The sequence below is a fragment of the Abramis brama genome (genome assembly GCF_963993115.1).
Source record: "Abramis brama genome assembly, chromosome: 23".
Taxonomy (NCBI): Eukaryota; Metazoa; Chordata; class Actinopteri; order Cypriniformes; family Leuciscidae; genus Abramis; species Abramis brama.
Window position 1 is genome coordinate 26,381,968 of NC_139985.1, and position 22,247 is coordinate 26,404,214.

General features: G+C 39.2%; 1 protein-coding gene across 1 annotated transcript; it reads left to right on the forward strand.

Moving 5' to 3' along the window:
• The first annotated feature begins 8,350 nt into the window (after positions 1 to 8,350).
• Positions 8,351 to 22,237, forward strand: dnajc16l (DnaJ (Hsp40) homolog, subfamily C, member 16 like). Its single transcript, XM_084100325.1, has 15 exons — positions 8,351 to 8,472; positions 9,109 to 9,302; positions 9,534 to 9,600; positions 11,549 to 11,870; positions 12,990 to 13,174; positions 14,082 to 14,186; positions 14,274 to 14,432; positions 14,543 to 14,673; positions 14,754 to 14,931; positions 15,798 to 15,980; positions 16,154 to 16,230; positions 17,346 to 17,426; positions 17,529 to 17,618; positions 18,377 to 18,547; positions 20,875 to 22,237. Exons 2-15 carry the CDS (start codon positions 9,112 to 9,114, stop codon positions 21,317 to 21,319), a joined length of 2,385 nt encoding a protein of 794 aa, XP_083956451.1. The 5' UTR covers positions 8,351 to 8,472; positions 9,109 to 9,111; the 3' UTR covers positions 21,320 to 22,237.
• The last annotated feature ends 10 nt before the right edge of the window (positions 22,238 to 22,247 follow it).

A 22,247-nucleotide genomic window follows, 5' to 3' on the forward strand; every position in this document is an offset into this window, starting at 1 on the left:
AGAGGAACTAAAGGTTTTCGAATAAACACGAAACACACGTGCAGCCCAGTGAAGCCGCTCTTGAGAAGCTGCGCTGGCTGAGTTCTCCGGCTACTCTCGAATTGCTCTCGCGGTACTTTGATGGCATACGTCACAGTCACGTGGCGTCGGCGCTGTATCAAGTCGGACAAAATTTCTAACCGGCATGCACTGCTTTAAGTCAGCCGCCGATCGGTCTGTGCAGAGCTGCATGAAGTCGAACAAGCCTAATGACTTCACCTTTTCTTCCAAATCTTGTGACATCTCAGCGCAAATTGTTAGACGAGCACTTCGTAAAGAAAGAGTTTTTAGCATGACAAAATCCCCTTGCCTTTCCTGATACTTATTTTTATGAAAGATACAGATTTTCCGCGGAAGCAATGTCTTATCTTTGCGAACTTCTTGAGCCGCACGTCAGTGGCGGTTCTAGACCACAGTAACTGGGGGGGCAGGCAGGGGCCACTTGTGTTTTTAGGGGGCACACCTTTAACATTCATCTTAACCTATTTTCAGTATTATTTCAAGTCATTTTTCACCATGTCATGCATGACTGCAATCTCTAGAAAAAGCTAATAAATTATATTAGCTAAGCTAATAAAACAATTTCAATTCAAATTAATGTTTCATTATGTTTAATTGTAGTGTGATATAATGATCAATAATAACACATTTTTAGCATCTAAGCACATCTAGGCACTTTTTTACACCTGGGGTGGGCGATATGGCAATAATATCATATCACGATTTTTTTTCAGGAAAATCACGATTTTATCACGATTCTTTTTTCATGTTGGTTTTACTATTTTGCAAGTGACTGAGCATTACAGCCAAACTAATGTCCCTATTTTAAAAACAAAGCCTTATAGGTAACAAAATATAAAATAAAAAAGAATGGCAGACATTTAGGCCAAAGTGGCGAAGATAAAAAATCTTTGTCATTATTTTCTTTGTTATTAAAAATTATGAACAGAGATACATATTACACATACACAACTTAATATACAAATGAAATAAACAGTGCTTTATTTTTTCAGCTATAGGTGTATTTAACAGTAGAATTGAAGAAAGTAATTAAATAAACAAATATGAAAATAAAACACAACAGACTTAAAGTTCTCAGTCAAGAGCAGTGAATGATTTCCTCTGTGTGTTTTGTTGTTTTATAAACATTAAAGGGATAGTTCTCCCCCAAAAAAGTCATAATTTACTTTCTTAAGTTGTTTTAAACCCGAATAAGTTTCTTTCTTCTGTTGAAAATAAACGTTATTTGAAAGAATGTGAGTAACCAAACAGTTGATGTACCCCTGTGACTTCCATAGTATATTTTTTTCCTACTATGTATGGAAGTCAATGGGGACCAGCAACTGTTTGGTTTTGGGTGAACTATCTCTTTAAGGACAAGCGGCAGCATGTTTATTATTAGGGCTACTGTCTCTTTAAGAACTGCACGCGACGCGTCTAATATACACGCGTATGACAAGCAGATTTTAATTAATTTTCTCTGTTTGCTTTCACTTTAGACATAACCAACTTTGTTTATGTAAACATTGTCTGTATTTGACAGTATTAGCGCAATATAAGACTCAAAAGATAACTTAGTCCAGTAACAGGCTTTTAGTGCATGTGCGCGTCGAGTGTACGCGCTCAGTACAGCGCATGTTTGAACAGCGCATCAGCAGCGAATGACATGTTTAACTGGCAAGGCTTTAAAGCACATGCAAATAATGAACTTTTGTGAACTGCAGTGTCCCGTTCCTCTGCGTTAACATTTGATGTGAATATACGTCGTGCTGCAGTGTAGCCTTTAGACGAAGGCGCCGCAACTGATAAAATGCGCAGTTGTTTGGTGTGATTTTACAATTCCAAATTTAGGGGGGCCAGAGGGGGGGCCAAGCTTGTTGACACAGGCCCCCCCCCCCTAGAACCGCCACTGCCGCACGTAAGAATTTAACACGTCGAATTCATGCACGGGGCGTCAGCGTCAACGCTTCCCATTGACTTTGAATGGATGACGTCAAGCGTTGCCGAAAAGAATTGTGGATCCGTCGGCGGCGCTTCACTGGCGTTGCTCGCGGCAGAAGTTGAGAATTTTTCAACTTCTGCCGCGAGCAACGCCAGTGAAGCGCCGCCGACGGAAGCGTCAGCCAATCAGATCTCTCTATGCAAATACAGTAGCCAGGCGGCAGCCAATCACGTTCATCCTGTTCAAGAGCAGCAAACTGAGGATAAATTTTAAAATGGAGGAGAAACTAATTATTGCGGTGGGCAATCACCCGGTCTTTTATGACCATTGAATGACAATGAAGCTTGTTGTTGAGTTCCTGTCTAATTTCATTGGCTGACGCTGCTATGACCATGGCGTCAGTGCCAAACTTCAGCCACGCCTTCCGTCAAGCGTTGACGCTGACGACCCGTGTGAACGTACCGTTACTGTACCGCAAATATTGCGTTGCGTTTTTTTGCAAGTGGTACATTCTTGCACGGTGGGTGACGCACAGAAGCTAGGGGAAAACACGGTTTGTCAAACCATTTGCAAGGTTGCTCTGCAGGAGTACATGAATAGTTTCATTAATAGTGTTCCCCGGACATTTATCGACCATGTCCATAAAAGAGGGCTTTTATAAAATTGCCGGTAAGATATATTGATAAGGTGACATCACATGAACACTTTTTTTTTTTTTTTTTTTTTTTAAAAAGCAAATTTCACAAATGTACTATACTATATAATACATGTTAAGAATTATTTTAAATCTTTATTATTATTCTGTTAATCTTATGATAGGATTCCCTAGAGTCATTGCAACATGTATGCAGTCTAGTCTATTGCTCCAATCTCCACTGCTCTAGGGGAACATGAAGCAGATTATGTTAATAGGAAGTCCTATCACAGCCTTAATGTTCAGGTAGAGATGATGTGAATATGTGAGATGATTATTTTCTGTGAGATGAATCTTTAAATTAATAGTAACATTAACAGATATAACAATGATCTACTAAACATTTAATCTGCAGACGACTTGTGGTGGTCATGAACTTATGATCACGAGTTTGGATGCCAAATGGCCTGGCTCCAGTGCTTGACTCACGAATTTTCCGTGAGTCTTTGTTGTGTCAGCGCTTTGAGGAAAGCAAGTTAAATTTGGTACAGTACAAAACACTTAATTTGAACTGAGATAGAAAAACCTACACAGTAACCCCTTATCATGACCCTCAGACAGGGCCACAGCACCGCTTCAGTGTGGCCCTCAGTAAAACCAGAGTGAAGATAGAGATGACTTTTGGCATCCTAAAGGCACGTTTCAACTGTGTTCGGCGCTTCAGAGTCACCAGAGCGGACCACCCAGCTGGTGCAGATGTAGATGCAATCACCATACAATATTACACTTAATAAAAGCACATTGAAACTGCAGATATGTCTCAAACTGTTTTATCGGTTTTGTGGGATGGGAGGGAGAAAGAGAGCAAGACAAAGTTGCATTAATAAATATTCATACTAAAGTGTTACTTGGTTAAATAAGTTCACATACTGAGATCAGTTTTATCCAGCTGTTTGATCTCGGGTTTTTTTTTTTTTTGGAGCCTCCAAAGCCAGTCCAGCTCCTTTAGTGAACAGTCTAGTTCAAGCCTCCTTTAGTGTGCAGTCTAGTTCAAGACTCCTTTTGTATAGGGCCCTGACTGAGTCTGTTTCCACCTGAAACATAATTCCACCACAAACATGATCATTACAAGTTTTCTGGAGGCTCATCAAATCACAAAAAGTTCCTTGACTTCCTACAAACACAGACTGTAATTTATGTCAAGGGTTTTAAATCCTTACACATTTCTTCTGAAGCCCATTGAGGTAGAGGCCTCAGTTTCTGGGGCAGGTTGTGAAAAATCCTACAATAAAAGAGATGTGTAAGGGATAGTCCCTTTTTTATGCCACACATTCAAATGTTTGCCATAATAAAAAGCCCAGTGCATTCACATCAGCAACTGTCTGAGAACACAGACAGAGTGTCTTCATTTCCTCCACCCTAATAAATAAAAATAGGCCAATGTAAAGCATAACTGTTGTAAAGCAGGTTATGTTTGGTGTTCTGTCTGCTGCATACTGATCTCTGTGTGGGAGATTGTGTGAATGTGTGCTGGCTTCAACAGGGACACTGTATTTCCCTCTACTGCAGAACATACAGTCAGCCATATTTAAAACTTAAAGTAGTAATGTATTGCACACGTACCCAGTGTTACTTGCTTAGAGGAGCCAGCACCAGGGTCAGATTGTACAGCACCTGTAATCACATCCATAATCGGCCGTCCCTTATTGCCTACTCAGAGCCAACCGGTTATCTCACCCTAACCGCCACAGTGTGTTCTGGTTTTCTGAATTTAACTCTTTATTTCTGTTTGCTGCAAACAAGTGTTTGTGATAAAATGTTCAAAAAAATAATAAAAGGTTGAGGTAAATACTCACCACTTTGAATTATATTTTTATATTTTGTCTTTATCTGCTGCCAAGAACATTTGGAGTTGGGGTTGCATCTAAAAATCAATGAATATTAATCTTTCTTAGTACATGCACATTTTTATATATTATAAAAATAGGCTATAGGCTATATTACACATATAGGCTACACATACATATAGGCTATACATAATTTTACATAAATATAGAATGTATTTGTTTAACTTACACATTAACAATCAGCAATCTTTCTCCAACAGTCTTCTCTTGCTTTGGCAGCAGAGACCGTATTGTTTCGAGCTTGACATACATATTTAAATTAATCGTAATTCTGAATGATTATCTCTTGCTCTTCCGCGGAAAAATATATCGCTCTCGCTCTACCCGCGATTGGTTGTTCAGTGTCGACGTCACTCTTTATTGTGCACGCGCGCGTGGAGTAATCATAGCTTGAGGATCAAAGCCTGAGTTGACAGAGAAAGTAGATGAGCTGCATCATGGTACCAATAAAGCCTGATTGCATCGGTTTGGTTTTGTCAACTCAAAACTAATCCTGTAACCCCGAGTTTGTTCAGCTACCTTCATGGTACAGGCCCCTGGTGAAATGGGAAGTTAAAAACAGTTGTGTTTTGCTCCTTAGTTGTTGAGCGAACGATATGCAATGACTTCTTTGGCCACTTAATCTTCTGGCATAATATTAGCGGTATAACAGCAGAAAGAGAAAATCTTTCATAGACTGACAAAAAAAATGCGGCACTTTGATGCGTCAGAAACCGGTCACTTAACTCATTCACTGGGGACTATTAGCAGGAATAAATTAAAAAACGACTTTATTAAGCTTCGTAAACGTTTCTAATGTTTTGTGTCGAACCAGTAATTCGGAGAGCGCGTGATGGGTCGGTCATGAACATAGACTGTAAAAAAATAGGTCATGAACGATTCGTTCATTTTGTATGTCACGTGATTTCGGCAAACATGCCATTTCGAAAGTTCGACGCTAGGGGGGTGTTTATCTCAAGGTGACCCCGCATGATCTCTTGTCGTTTTTATAATTATACACATTTAATATGCCTATATAGTTTAAAACATGATCTGTCGAATAAGTTGAATCACTTTAATGAAAACGTTTGCAATTGGTTTGTAAAAGGCCTCATCTCATTATGTTTGGACTGTTTGGACAGCAGATGTCAGCGTGATATCTCCAAAAAGTCACACACCACTGTGTTAACGTTACTCTTGATGCTTTGCTTGTTTTGCATCATGTCGGAACAATTTTGGCTGAGTAAATATAACCTAACATTAAAAAATAAAATAATAAACTTAAAGGAACACTCCACCGTTTTTTGAAATAGGGCTTATTCATCTTCTTTCCTACATTTAGATAGGTGGGCAAATGCATTTTTGTCTCAGTGCATGCATTGTTTTAGTTTGACAGGGTCGGCACTAGCTTAGCTTAGCATAATGAATGGAATCCTTTGTTGCCAGCTAGCATGTCCTGAGTAAAAGTGATTTTACTGATTTTAGTGATTGAAGTGGGAGAGTTTAAAGGACGAGTTTGGTATTTTACACATAAAGCCCTGTTTTCAGATCGTTTCTGATTAAATTAGAACGGTTAAGATTGAAATTTGGACACATGCTTCTGGCCCGAGAATTTTCGGTTTCTGTGGTAGCAAAAAAAACAAAAAAACATTTCCGTTGGCGGAGTAATACCGTACCTCACAGCACATCCAATACAAGTCAATGGAGTTAGACAAAAACTATGATAAAACCTGTTGGAAAGCATATTTTACAGCGATTTTTGTGTGAGCACATCAGTGAACACCCCTGACCACTCGGTGAGTTTCACGTCTTTGTAAACGAAAGTTTAATGCGTTTTAGGAAGGATTGTTCCAGTGCACCTATGCATTCATCTTCGGAACACAAATTAAGATATTTTTGATTAAATCTGAGAGCTGGATCACTCCTCCATAGGCTTCTAAGACACTATAACTTGCTGGCCCAGAAAATGTATTAAAGACATACTTAATATAGTCCAAGTGACTACAGTGGCTCAATCTTAAGTTTATAAAGCGACGAGAATACTTTTTGTGCGCAAAAACAAACAAAAATAACGACTTTATTCCACTTTTCATTTCCTTCTCTCTGGGCCTCGGGTCTTTTCACGTAGTGTTTAAGCGCAGTGCGTCTGTGTTGTACGTCACACGTAGGCTCACTATTGGGCGACGCTGGTCATGTGTGTGATATGTGGTGACGAAAAAAGTATTCTTGTCGCTTTATAAACTTAAGATTGAGCCACTGTAGTCACTTGGACTATATTAACGATGTCTTTAATACATTTTCCGGGCCAGCAAGTTATAGTGTCTTAGAAGCCTATGGAGGAGTGATCCAGCACTCAGATTTAATCAAAAATATCTTAATTTGTGTTCCGAAGATGAGCGAAGGTCTTATGGGGTTGGAACAACATGAGGGTGAGTAATTACTGACAGAATTTTCATTTTTGGGTGAACTAACCCTTTAAGTGTAAAATACCGAACTTGTCCTTTAAGAAGGCTGGATACATCGATTGGATCTTCTCCATCAGCACCATGGACAACCAGTATTTTAATGATGTGCTGAGTGATGTCACTGCAGCTGTCCTCCTGCATACAGTTTAGAAAAAGAAAAAATATAATTATTTTGAGAAACAAAAATATAAAGTGACTTCATTATCATAACAGAATGAACACATACATAATCGAAACCTATGGTCTTTTTTAGTATGTTGTTAACCCTTTGATCCGTAACGTACGATTAAACCGGTGTGATTATATAGTGCATTTCAGGCATTTAAATACACCTAAGTATAGTTACCACACACATTGTGTAGGTAACTATAAAGTTTACTCTCTTTTTTTCTCCCACTTCACCGTATTAAGTAAGAAAATTCAAACTTTTCCATACAACAGTCAACGGTAACTTATAACTTTAACTTAACGTAACGTTAGGCCTACTTCAGCAGGAAAGCGGTTAACGTTAATTTTAAGGCCTAACCATGTTAGCAAGCTACTAGCAGTTACAACGGTATCCAATCAGTGTGAAATTTTTACACGAAAAACAGTGTTTTATCTATAAAACTATTGAAAACTTTTCCGATTAAATATACGTTAACTAATGTAACTTAGGAAGTGAAATGTTAGGGTTATAACGTTAATGTACTGTGGATAACCCAGACGCGTTACACTAATATGAGGTCATGTTATAAGATGAGCTTAATGTTTATTGAGTCACGTAAACAAGAATCATCAATCAAAATCCACACAGACCCATGTTTTATTAAATGTAAAACAGAAAGACAAACTTACCTCAAACACTACAAAAAGCAGCCACGCAGCAGCTCGCCAATCCGTCTGACCCAAAGTGGCAGTTAGACTGTCTTATCCAAACACGCATGTGCGGATTCAAACGCGCTATACTTTTCGATTAAAATTTACTTAAAATTACTATGTTTATGTGAAGTGACTATAAAATGTTTAAATATTACAAGCAAATATATAATAAGATTTACTCTTTCCAACCAGTTAATTTATTACATGAATGTGTAGATATTTAAAATTTTACTTAGAAAATTCTAGTTCTCATTGAATTTTAATTTTATAAAGTAAAAATTATGATGGTTAATTTAATATATATTACTATACCAAAAAGTTCGTTTTTACAGTGATAAAACCATCGATCTAACGTTAGCCTACATCTCTTCATTTTCACCATCTCCCTCTCAAAGAAAATACATTGCTTTATTATATATGATCGGATGTCAGAAATGAGATGTGTACTCTGTACCATTAGAATGCGCAAAAAAAAGTGATTTGGGATGAAATCAGTCGGACTTTTATTTTAGAAAGTGTTCATCCAGAATCCTTCACTACCGGAAGTGCCGTGCAGGTGAAGCCTTTGGAAAGATCCACCCATTACCATCAGGAGAATATGGATTGCTGCTAAATTGTGGATAAATACGATTAGAGCAAGCCTCGGTATTACCATTATTCTGGATTTGTGTGTTTAATGAAGTATGCATTACTGCTGTGATAGCGTCATTCCTCTGTAGGGCGTGCAGCTCGCGCTTCTGTTCACTGAATACATTAAAAGGGGAAATGTTTTTTTCCCCGGTATATCTGTGTTTTAAGACTCTGACAGTGTTTGTGTCTGCTGTAAATACTCGCTGTCTTATGCATTTGAACTGCACTGATCATATGATCACACCGCGAAGCTGATCTGATGCTGATTTGCATTGATCGTTATGATGTGCTGGTTCCCATAGAAACAATGAAATCTATTGTAATATTAGCATTACAATTATTAAAGATATGCGTGTACTGTGTATTGATAGACTGAACAATGGTTTGACTTTTTACGTTTTTGCATAGTTTCATCATTTTTAAATGTAATGTTTAAATTGAGTCTAAAAGGCTGTTTAATGGCAGGACAACATGGTTTCAATGAAGTTTGTATTTTTTCCTGGGCAATAACGGTTGAACTGTTGAGTAGCTTTTATTTTTAGCCAAGATTTTAAAATGTGTGAATGGTATAAAGAATAATCTGAGGAATATTTCTTTGAGTATAATGTGTGATGACTAGCCTCAGTCTCCTGTATTTGTTTATCCTGTCAGTTCATGAAGCAGAAGAAGATGGGAGGCTGGAGTGTGTTTGTGAACGGCTGTGTTTGGGCCATTCTTCTCCTGGCTCTGTTTGGAGAATCACTAGCATCTGCACCCGAGTTCGATCCCTACAAAGTTCTTGGAGTGTCCAGACACGCCAGCCAGGCCGAAATCAAGAAAGTGTACAAGAGACTCGCAAGAGAATGGTGAGTATTCAGTGCAGAGATCATTGTGGAGCACAAACATGCACTCTCTGAATAAGAATATGCTTGCTATGAATAAGGTTTTTTAATTTTATTCATAATTAGCATCCTTCTCTTTGACTCGTATTAGTGTGCTGTAAAGTGTGATGATTATGTAACTCTCTCATGATGATGTCTGAATGAAAACAGCCACATTTGTTGAATTTCTTTTGTTCAACATTTCTTTATCCATAGGCATCCAGACAAGAACAAAAGTCCAGGGGCAGAGGACATGTTTATCAAGATCACTAAATCTTACGAGGTACGATGGTTGCGTTGTGTATGTAGGAAATAATATAAAGGAAAAACAAAACCATTCAGGGTTTTATTATTTTTGCCATGTTACCTAATATATATCTATGCGTATCCGTAAGAAATGATAATATTTCTAAAAGAAGTCTCTTATGCTCACTAAGGCTTATTTTATTTTATTAAAACCACAGATAAAAACAATAATATTGTGAATATTATAAAAAATAATTAAGTAGGCTAAAGGTCTTTATTTGAACATATTTTCAAATGTAAATTATTCCTGTGATTAGGGATGAGCGATATGACCAAATTATTATTTCATGATATGAGAAATTGTATTTCACGATAATGATATATATCATTATATAGTTATGTGGTGTTATTTTATCTCATTTATGTTATTAAAAATAAGAAAACATTTAAATTTCAATGCACAATGCAAATTAAAAACAATAAGACAAATACAATATAACACAAATATGAATCAAATGTAAAAAATAAATAAAAAATTGCATAGTCTTAAATATAAATGTATTCTTATTAAAGTTTTTAAAAAAGTTATTCAGTCAAGAGCAGCAAGTTATTTCTCTTTTGTTTGATTCACACAATCACATTAATGACACAGAACAGCAGGGAGGAATATTAGGCTGCTGTCACTTTAAGACCAGACGCACGTATCGATTATATTGCTACACATCTGATTTACACCCAACTGTTTGCTTTCACTTTAGACATAACCAGCTGTGTTTACGTGAATACTCCACACGATGGGCATTTTGATATAATCGCGTGTCTATTGGATAGGGATGGGACTTTTTCTCGACAAAACGACCGACATTCGACACATGCTCCACTCGACAAAAAAAATAGAGTGTCGACATGTCGAGGGGGCGGGGCTTGTGGGATTTCCAAATTGCATTTTTTTTTTTTTTTGGCTTTTAATTTATTACATTTCCTCGGTTACTTTAACCTCGGTTCCCTGAGAGATAAAGGAACGAGTATTGCGTTGCAAACGCTATGAGAAAACTCCTTTTCTCGAGAAAAGAACGACCATGGTGTGTAAACAGAAGCAGCAGCGGAAATATGCACGATCCGCGAGTGCTGAAGACGTTCTGCACGGCTTTGATGGGTGCGCAGGAGGACACAAATGGGCGGCGACAGCTTCTTCCAGTGGCGGGAGCTTTTTCCTAAGCGCCGTCAACAGAAAGAACGTTAACTGTACGTACACACCGCCGCCGACTTGAGCTGCAAAGAAGCTCTGGCCGCCCTGTCAAGGACGCTTGTCAAAAAGTACGGGGAAGCTTGACCGCTCTGAATGGTGAGTGCGCGCGGCCGGGACTCGCTCTCTCTCTGCTCGTGCGTGCGCGCTTAAAATTTCATATTTTGTTATGAACATTCACCCGCCAGTGTGGCGGATAGCCTTTTGAGATTTACTCGCCAAACAGAAAATCTACCCGCATTTGGCGCTTGGCGGGTGTTAATTTCGGACCCTGATGTAGAATATTTTCCACCCTCCACATTGCTGCTGCTCTTTAAAAAAAGAAAAGAAAAAAAAGGCCGACAATCCGACAAAAAGTCGACACATGGGCCTCGACAGTCGATTTCCCAAATCCCGTGTCGTTCCCATCCCTACTATTGGACCATTCAAGCGCAATAAGACATGAAAGAGAACTGAATTCGCAATCGCATGATTTATAGCAATTTGTATTTCACAAATTTGCCAGATCAGTAGTGTTTTCTGTAATGTATGTTTACACACATACCCAAATAAAATCTGCTCATTATAAAGACTTCTTTTAAGGGTTCACACATGCAGTACACTAACAACACAACCAAAAGTAGTTTTTGAGAGGTTTCTCCCTTTTTTTGTCTAAGTATCAAGCAACTGGTGTAATATTCATGTAAACATTTCAAATATGTTTCCAGTAACGATCATGCATATGATTCACTTTACATAGATTCTTTCCAATGAGGAGCGAAGGGCAAACTTTGACCGTTTTGGTCAAATGGACGAGAATCAAAACTTTGCACGAGCGCCACAAGGCTTCAGGCACTTTCATGACAGTTTCTACTTCGATGAGTCTTTCTTTCACTTTCCTCGGACGAGTCGAGATTTCACAGAGAGCAAGCACCTCCTTCACTTCAACCAATACATGAATGAAGTGCTGCCGGATAGTTTCAAGAGGCCCTACCTGATCAAGATCACGTCAGAGTGGTGCTTCACCTGCATTCACATTGAGCCCGTATGGAAGGACACAGTGCTGGAGCTGGAGCCATTAGGTAGGTTCAGGATCATCACCCTCACAGTTGATTCATGTGGAGTTGTGTGATATGAAGGCCAATTCACACTGCACCGATGGACGCCAACCAACAGCAACAATCATCAGATTACAGTACTGCAATTTTCAGACATTAAAGGAGTATTTCACTTTAAAATTAAAATTACCCCATGATTCACTCATCCTCAAGCCACCCTAGGTGTATATGACATTCTTCTTTCAGACGAATACAAAGTTTTATAAAAAAATATACTGGCTCTTCCGAACTTTATAATGGCAGTGAATTGCAACCAACAGTTTGAAGCTCAAAAAAAGTGCATTCATCCATCGTAAACGAACTGCACACGGCTCCGGGGGGTTAATAAAGGCCTTCTGAAGCAAAGCGATGAGTTTGTGTAAGAAAAATATTCATATTTAACATCTAAAAATCTAGCTTACGGTCGTACGCAGTCTACTTGCGCCTAAAGTGCAAAAAGTAGCATAGTGCGCCATGGCGTAGCGTAAATATCAGCAGTACGGCGCATTACTCGCATAAGTTGCGCTTGGACTTAAGTCGAATCCGTATGTTCGTTTGGCTGGAAGCTAGTTATTTTACTTTATAAAGTTTTAAATATGAATATTTTTCTAACAAACTCATGGCTTTGCTTCAGAAGGCCTTTATTAACCCACCAGAGCCATGGATGGATTCACTTTTTTGAGCTTTAAACTGTTGGTTGCAATTCTCTGCCATTTTCGAGCTTGGAAGAGCCAGGATATTTGTTTATATAACTCCCGATTGTATTCGTCTGAAAGAAGAAAGTCATATACACCTAGGATGGCTTGAGGGTGAGTAAATCATGAGGTAATTTTCATTTTAAAGTAAACTTCTCCTTTAAACACTGAACATGCTCAGTCTGAAAACAAGGGCCGTCCCAAGCCTACGGACAGCAGGAACAACACACTGATCCGACAAACATGTCTATTGTCGTTGGTCAGTGTCTGTCGGTGCAGTGTTAGCAGTTAGCCTTAAGAATGCATAGCACACAAGTATTGGGTAAAATGCTCCAATAGTCTATTGTATTTTTTTAAATGAAAAAACGTCACTTATACTCCGAATATAAGCTCTTGTTTTGATTTGAAGGGATTGGCATCGGTGTGGTGGATATTGGATATGAGAGACAGCTGGCTAACCATCTTGGTGCCCACCGCACACCGTCCATACTTGGTTTAATCAATGGCAAAGTCACTTTCTTCCACTACTCTGTGGCCAGGGAACACTTGAGACAGTTTGTGGAAAGCCTTCTGCCCCAGAAGCTTGTGGAGAAGGTAGGACTTGAGCTATATTTTTAATTATTCAGGTTGTCAGGTTCAACTGCTCAATACAAGCATTGGCTCTTGTTGCTACAAATATGGACTATAAATATTTACATTCATATGAATGATACTAAAAAGAGTTGTTAATTGAAGTTTTATTCAATTTTTCATTCCTTTCCCCTTTATCTTCTTTTCCTCTCCCTTTCCTTTCTATTTTATCTTTTCTTTTCCTTTTTCTATTCATGTTCTTTTTCCTCTCTTTCCCTTTCAACTTTTTTCTTTCTCCCACTTTTCTTCTCTTTTTCCTTTTTATTTATCCATCTCTGTTCATTTTCCATTTCCTTTTTCTTGCCTTTTCCCTTTCTTTCCTCTTTCCTCCCTTTCCTTTTGTCCCCTTTCTTTTCCTTTCTATTTCATTTGCCTTTACCCATTTCCTTCTCATTTTCCTTTTTTTTTCCCAATCATTTCCTATTTCCCTTTCCTTTTCCAATTCCATTTCCCTTTCCCATTCTCATCCTTTTCCTCTCCTTTTCCCATTTCCCTTCTCTCGTTTACATTTCCTTTTTCCCTTCATGTTCCTTTTCCTCTTTTTCCTTTTCCATTCCCTTTACTAATTTTCTTCCATCTTTTTTCACTTTCCCTTTCCCTGTCTTTTTTCTTTTCCTTTCTTTCCATTTTCCCCTTTACATTACCCTTCCCACTTTTCCTCATCTCCTTATCCCTTTCCACTGCTTTTAAATTTTCCTTTCCCCTTCCTTTTATCTCTCTACTTTTCCTCTCCCTTTCCCTTTTCTCTTTTCCTTTCTTTTTCACTTCCTGTTCCCTTTTCTCCCTTTCCTTTCCCCCATTTCCTGTTTTTATTTCTTCTACTTACCCTCTATCTATTCCTTTTATTTCTTTTTCTATTCTTTTGTTCAAGGTGACGGATAACAGCTACCTCGAGTTTTTAAACAGTTGGCGTGAGGAGAATAAACCAAGAGTGATAATGTTTGATGTAGCATCTAATATCCCTCTTTTGTATAAGGTGAGTGTTTATTATATTAACTGTTGAAATAGTCTGTCTTCTAAATCTATTTTCTTGACACAAGTTGTTATATACTCTTGTTCACAGCTCACCGCATTTGCCTATAAAGACTACGTGAGGTTTGGCTATGTGGATATGGGCCTGACCGAGACCTCCCAAGTTGTGCAGAGTTTCAACATCAACACATACGCTCCCACCATGCTCCTGTTCAAAGAGAACACAGAGAAACCAGCTGATGTTATACAGGTGAAGCCCGTCCTCCCCATTTGCTAACAGCCAATTGCAAGTCTTCTCACAGACTGTGTACCAGCCGTTGTTGTTTTGCTGGACAAGTCCTCTTCTGTTTTTACCCGTAGGCAAGAGGGATGAAAAAGCAGATAATTGACGAGTTTGTGTCCAATAATCGTTTTCTGCTGGTTCCGCGCCTGGTGAATCAGAAACTCTTTGATGAGCTGTGTCCAGTTAAACAGTTCCACCGTCGCAGGAAGTAAGACATCTGACCTCTAATTGTAGCTGATGGACTTATGTTTCTGTGAAAACTTCATCTCCTGTCTTTCTGGTTGACAGGTACTGTGTTCTTCTCGTTACTGGTGAAGGAGAGCAGTTTGTGTCTGTGAATGAGGCATTCTTTGACTTTGCTTCCTCCAACACTAAAGAAGTCCTCAGGTTTGCTTATGTTTATCAGAGAAAACAGCAGCCTCTCTGTGACACCCTGCTCAAAAAGGACGACACAACCCCTCCACAGGTCAGTGACATTAATGTGCTTATACACTAGGGGTGTAACGATACACGTGTTCGTATTGAACCGTTCGGTACGAGGCTTTCGGTTCGGTATGCATTTTCAAACCGAACGGTTCGTTGGACCATTTTTCCTGATGCTGTTCTTGAATTCATACAAGTTATTGCTTAGCTTCAACACTAGTCTGTATTTTTCCCCTCCGGTCTCGACTTGGTCTCGGTCTTGGTCTCAACTTGGTCTTGGTCTTGACTTGGTCTGTCTTGGTCTTGGTCTTGTCTTGGTCTTGGTCTTGACTTGGTCTCGATACCCTCTGGTCTTGGTAGTGTCTTGGTCTCGGTTTTTAGACGGTCTTGACTACAAGTCTACAGTGTCCACAGATCGGCAACATTTACTATGGATTTACTGTAGTAACACTAACTGCAACCATGGAAGTTTGGCAGGAATAGTAAGCTATAATGCTTTCAAGTAACATTATATCGGTTTTATTTTTACATTATGAATAAAATTGCTGCCCTCAAATGTTAATCTGAACTAAAATAGACCTTTGTTTATAACTACTGCAATATTAGGCTACATTTCATTTTTTCCAAGGAGCTGTTTTGTTTTATATGCTCCTAAGAAAAGTCTATTATAGCTCGATCATTGCTCAAAGTAAAAAAAAAAAAAATTTAAATTTAAAAAAAAATAAAAAGAATTCTCTGCCATTTCTTTCTTTTTGCTGTATCGAAAACGTACTGAACCGTGACACAAGTGTATCGTATTGAACCGAACCGTGAATTTTGTGAACCGTTACACCCCTATTATACACGCATAATAGGCCCGTTGAGTAATAGGCCCATATGAATTTCGATCTTTTGTGTGTATGACTTCAGGTGATTCTCCTGGAGAGACGCAGCGCTGCTGGAAGGGTGTTATATCGGACAGTGACGGGAGGATGGAATGGGAGTGATGATGATAAGCACCGCCTCCATGAGCTGCTTGAGCTCCTGCAAAGAGACCCCTCCTACCTTACCCACGATGCCATGCTGCCTGAACTAAACAACGAGTTTGCATCTGTAAGTTACACAGAGTAATGAGGGGATAAGATTGTCTTTGTGACTTTGCCATTTCAACTCTGAGATTTAAGGATTTTAGAATATAGTGTTGAACCTCAAGATCTAATTACTAGAAATGATAATGAGAGAAATAATCAATGCAATCATATCTTTTTTTTCTTTTTTTGTTCCAGATGTTTCTGATTCAGTGGATAAACACTGCATATGATTACCTCTCTCAATTTTACTTTGATCTTCTCTACTCTAACTGGTGAGCACAACCGTAGAATTCACAGTCCTGTTTAATGCAGTTTCTTTCCTCTTTTCCAGTCAAACATAAGCCTGTCATGAACCAGCCACGTATTTCCTTGTCTTGGGGCCAGATTTACGGACAGCTTGCGCCGGCGCAAACCCTCTGTTGGCGTCAGGATTTACTAAAGACACGCAGTGAAAAATTAGCGTTGAAAAGGCGTGGACAGTTATTTTTGCGGATGACCTTATTGCATATGCATTTGTTGGAGTTTCCCTTTCAGACGCAAAATTTATGGGAGGAGAGTATTTAAATGAATCACGCAAGGTGATTTACTAAGGTTTGCGTTCGTCAATTAACTAGTATTTGCACCCTTATTTAACATCCAAAAAAGCATGTCTGAAACCAGATGCTAATTTGTGCTGAACTTGTTAGATTGCATTCGTCATTATGTAAATGATCAGGCTGCGTCTGTGTTATACATTTCATGCAAAACATTTTTTAAATACAAATGTTACAACAAATAAGAAACAGACTCAACTAACTAATAATGGCATTTATCAGCCAGTCTGGTAGTCGCGGGGGTGTGGGGGTGGAGTGTCATTGCCTATAGAGAGAAATGCACATTGAGTTAAACATCATGCAGTAAACGCAGTACTAATTTAGCTTCCGCACGAACGCTTGGATATGCGTCTGATGATAGCACACATTTATCTAGGTTACAGTAGAGCGAGAGGCCATGTAAAGTGGCTAAAGTTAGGCTACCATGTTTGAGATGGAGGCAAACATTTGCATGCAGAGTTTGAGGTCCTCCTTTACCCTCTCGAAATGATCCCACACTTTGGATTTCCTGTCCAACATAATCACCACATGAACCAGCCGTGTTTACGATCTGACCGTCATGGACTGTGTGACTTCACCAACTCCTGTGGATTTTTTTTCTGCAACCAACTGACCAATTAAAATTTGGCTGATCAAGCCTCTTCTCATCGATCAACGTTTGGTCAACTATTAAGGGGCAGCACTACTATTCTCATTGGTTTTTTTTGTTTTTTTCATTAGTTGTTGCAGCCCTACAACTTTTTTTTTTATAAATGAGAAACCTAAGATCTTACATCTAGTTCTGCTTCCCCCAGGCGTGAGATGATGCCCGTACTCTCTCTGATCTTCTCCGCTCTTTTCATCCTGTTTGGGACTGTAATCATTCAGGCTTTCAGGTAGGACTCCAGGTTTGGTTTGTTATATCCCAGTGCATTTCTAAGGAGAGTTGTATATTATATTTACCTGTTTTTTTGTTTGTTTTTGTTTTTGATGAACAGTGACTCTGGTGAAGAAAAACCAGCCAAACAAAAGACCACTGATTCACCAAAGACAGCGGAGAGCTCTCCAGGACCTGAGAGCACTTCAAGGTGTGAAACTGCTTGTTTGAGATGATACTGTATAATTTAATGGCAAAATTGCACAGTGACATAACATAACAGCATGTTATTTGAGATCACCGTCCCCGTTTACACCTGGAATTAAGATGCGTTTTGGATGGAGACACATTCCTGTTTACACCTGGTGTTTTTAACAGTCTATTTTGTTCACTTTCAACCCCTTCTGTCCTGATTTCTTTGAGAGGAAGGTCTGTGGGTGGGTAAATGTATCTGGGGAGTTTAGATCTTTTGATGTAATGGACAAAATAAGCTTGCGCAATTTACATATGAACGCGCCTGGAGACGATAGAAAAACACAGAGAGCAGCAGCTTTAGTTTCTGCTCTGACAGCCGCAAGATCAGCCGAACGCTGTGAGAGTGTGTTAGAAATCAGTTTTTCGTCTTCAAACCAAATTTGGAAGTTCAGCCGACAAAGTTTAAATCCTGTCTGGCTAGCGCACTTTCCATAATGTTTACGCATTAGGTCAGCAGAGTAGATGGTCTTTTATGGCTGTTCGAACACATTCGACCACATGAGTGGCTACACTATGAATGAAAGCAATCCGGTCAAATACGTGTGAAAGTGGACAAGCTCTAAATGTTTTAGATCCCGTTTACACCTGTATTTGGCGTCGTCCACATGTCATTTGATTGACTAAAACGCATCTTAATACCAGGTGTAAACAGGACCAAAGATGTGTTTAGCTGTTTATTAGACAAATTCCTAAGAGTTGGTTTTCCTGTTACAGTCGTCCACCTAAAAAGAATTTTGTGGAGGTGACGGAGCTGACGGACATCACCTACATGAGTAACCTAGTCAGGTTAAAGCCTGGGCACATCAACGTAGTGCTGATCCTCACTGATGCTTCTAAGCAAGTGCTGCTCAGGAAGTTTGCCAAAGAAGTATATTCATTCTCAGGGTGAGGCCTGTGTGTGTGTGTGTGTGTGTGTGTGTGTGTGTGTGTGTGTGTGTGTGTGTGTGTGTGTGTGTGTGTGTGTGTGTGTGTGTGTGTGTGTGTGTGTGTGTGTGTGTGTGTGTGTGTGTGTGTGTGTGTGTGTGTGTGTGTGTTTGTGAGAATGCTAAAACCTGTTTCTGGAGATCAAACTTCTTGCAGAGTTTAAGTTGTGACTTAAACACTAACACTAACTAACCATTCAACACTAACTTCCCAACTTGATGTGTTGCACATCTGCAAAACCAGTGGAGCATTCGTCATCTTCTTTCGAGCTTTAGACAACTGAGCCGAAGTTCAAAACTCAAAGATACAACATAGGAATATTCATAATCTGACTTTGAATTGAACGCAGCATTAATTCTGACCCTGCTCTTGCACATGTGACTGTATTTTTCAATTTCAAGGGCTTCACACTAGAAAAATCTCTGAGCCTTTTGACGAGTAGGAATGCATAGGGTACGATTTAAAGGTGTGGAAATAGTTAGGGCTGTGTTTTCCTAAAGCATTGTAAGCCTTAGTAGATCTTGGAGAACACTGGTGCCAATGGTTTCTACAATCTACTTAGTCTTGCAATGCTGTTAGGAAATACAGCCCTGGTCATTTTGAAAAAGCACAACTGGACCCATTATTCTAAAGACAACGTTTTTGAAGCATTGATTATAGTAGCCAATCACGAACATATATGTTGAGCGCGTGAACACAATGGCCAACCAGAGGTGTTTAAGAATCCGCTCAACTGCTCTCAAAATGCTAGAGGGAATAGTATAATAAAAATAATATCGTCACATTTTTTTTTATTTCAGTACTGAAGTCGGTACTTTTGACAACAATACTTCTGACATTAAAAATATTCCGGTCATGCTGCAATCTGAACAACTCAATCCAGGATTTTCTGACCTCCACTTGGAACAACCTATGAAATGTCCTTTAGATATGATGTCAAATGACACTTCTCACTTTACAAGTTGGATCTCTGACCTTAAGTGTCGTTCCAGTGATCATTTCCAAATAAAAGTTTGGAGAATTCCAATTTCCAGTCATGCTGCATTTCAGACAACTCAACCTTGAACTTCCCCACCTCCACTTGGAACAACCAATGGAATGTCATTTGGATATGCTGTCAAATGATGACTATTACAAATTCGATGTCCAAACTTAAGAAGTGTTCCAGTGGTCATTTTCAAGTAAAAAAAATTGGACAATTCCTATTTCCGAGTCTGGAAAGTAGCATTAAAGGATAACTGTCGCCAAAATGCAACCTAGGGTCTTTTTGTTAATCTACCCGAGGCAAACTTTCGTTTAAAAGCATAATTAGAATGGAAACGCCACTTTTAAGTTTGACCGTATTTTCGTTTTAGGTTAAATGCCTTGTGAATGGGAGTGCTTGGGGCACGACTATGATAGCATCAAAAATCGCTATTTTTAAAACACTAAGAAGGCTCGACACAACATTAAACTTTGCTGGAAGTATCACCAGCGGCTCTTCACATGAACTCCAGCATTGAGAACATTGTTTGTGTACACAGAGTTTACTAAAAAGAAAGATTTTGAACAACTCACTGTCTCTGTGTCCGCCGGTGTTTTGACAGTCAAAAATAGTCGATCTCCGAATGCAACGTAACAGGGAGGAGAGTAAAGATGGAAAGCTCCTAAAGCTTAGTTCCATATAAATTCACGGATAATTTGTTGTTTTGTCGTTAGTGAAAATCAATATTGACCTTGTATTTGAAAAAGGATCCTCATATAAGAAGCAATACTAAAATTCAGAGTCAGTTCATTCGCATTCGGAGATCGACGATTTTTGACTGTCAAAACACCGGCGGACACAGAGACAGTGAGTTGTTCAAAATCTTTCTTTTTAGTAAACTCTGTGTACACAAACAATGTTCTCAATGCTGGAGTTCATGTGTAGAGCCCCTGGTGATACTTCCAGCAAAGTTTCATGTTGTGTCGAGCCTTCTTAGTGTTTTAAAAATAGCGATTTTTGATGCTATAGTAGAAGTGCCTAAAGCACTCCCATTCAAAAGGCAATTTGACCGAAAACGAAAATACGGTAAAACTTAAAAGTGGCATTTCCATTCTAATTATGCTTTTAAATGAAAGTTTGCCTCGGGTAGATTAACAAAAATACCCTAGGTTGCATTTTGGCAACAGTTATCCTTTAAATGCATTACATGCAGTTAAATGCTGAAAGAAAGTAGATCTCCAGTAGCTGTACTAAGCACCCCTGCTCTAAACGTAAATTTTGTAACAAACAAATCCAAAAAAGCTGTCCCTACTTCCTCTTGCAGGTCTCAGACTCTTCACTACTCGTTTTTAAACGTGGACAAGCACAGCCAATGGATGGATTCACTCATGGAGTCGGCTCCTGATGCCAGGCCGTCAGACTGCTTGGACGAAGAGGAAGAGGAGGAGGACACCACCTCCAACAAATCAGACTACACTGGCCACGTCCTGGCGCTCAACGGCCACAAGAAGTACTTCTGCCTGTTCAGACCTGTGTTTACAGGGGAGGAAGCCGAATGCAGCAGGTGGTCCGACGAGGATGCGTCCACAGCCGGGCCAAGCAAACCCTCGAGGTCCCGGTCAAGTTCCCGACAGAAGGCCACCACTCTGGAGATCCACCACAAACTGGACCGACTGGGTCTGTGGATGGAGAGGCTCATGGAGGGAACTCTACCAAGACACTATGTTCCGGCCTGGCCCGGTCTGGACACCATAACGCCACAGAAATAAGACTCCCGCTTTTCCTCAGACCTATTGAAGGAGGCATGTTGTAGTGACGTGAAAGATGTTGAATTCTAGCTTTCAACATCTTTTCTATCCAAATGACTTGGTTATTATGTGATATTAAGTTATTCTGTAAAACGCACTGGTTATGAGTAGAGGTTTTCTTCATTTAGAGCACCATGTGCTCGTCTGCTGCTTTAGGGGCGAAACTCCATTCCATCTGCAAAGTACACTGTCTTTTTGTTAGTATGGTTGTTTCATTACTGTAAAGATGCCAATATCCAGATAAAGCCACTCTGTGTAGCTTCCAACAGGGCTAAATGTGTCTTAACACAGCTGGGTATATGGCGGCTACGGCCCATCCTTATGATTTTGTCCAGGACCCGGTGAATTCAAGCGATGGCCCTGGCTTCAGAAGCAGTTTGTAGTAAGGTAACCTTTCTGCCTTTTTTCCAGTCGCTATTTGGAATATAGAAATAAGAAAAAATGTGTGTGTGTGTGTGGGGGGGGGGGGATGGTTTAGTCAACCCATTCTCCTTATGCAAAATCTCTAACTACAAATTAACTAAACTGTGGTGCATGAAAAGGTCACTGTTGCGTTTTTAAAACTTGAGAAGATACTTAGGTTTTACTGCCATTTGTGCATGTGCTGCCTTTCCTCAAACTCCATACTTTGTTTTTAATGTCATTTGCACTTTGATGACTTGCTTAGGATTCTTTAATTCATAAACTTAATAATATTTAAATAGAGGTTCTAACTGCATCTGAATTACCAGTTGAATCAGGTTAAAATTGTCTCTAGATCATCAGTTGGCTTTTTTTTTTCTTTTTTTTTAAGAAAATGACTTTGTTGCACTTTTTTGTGGTTGATTTGCATATCATGTGCATTGTTTAAAAGTAATAATAAAGTTTGAACTGTAGCCACATGTTTAGA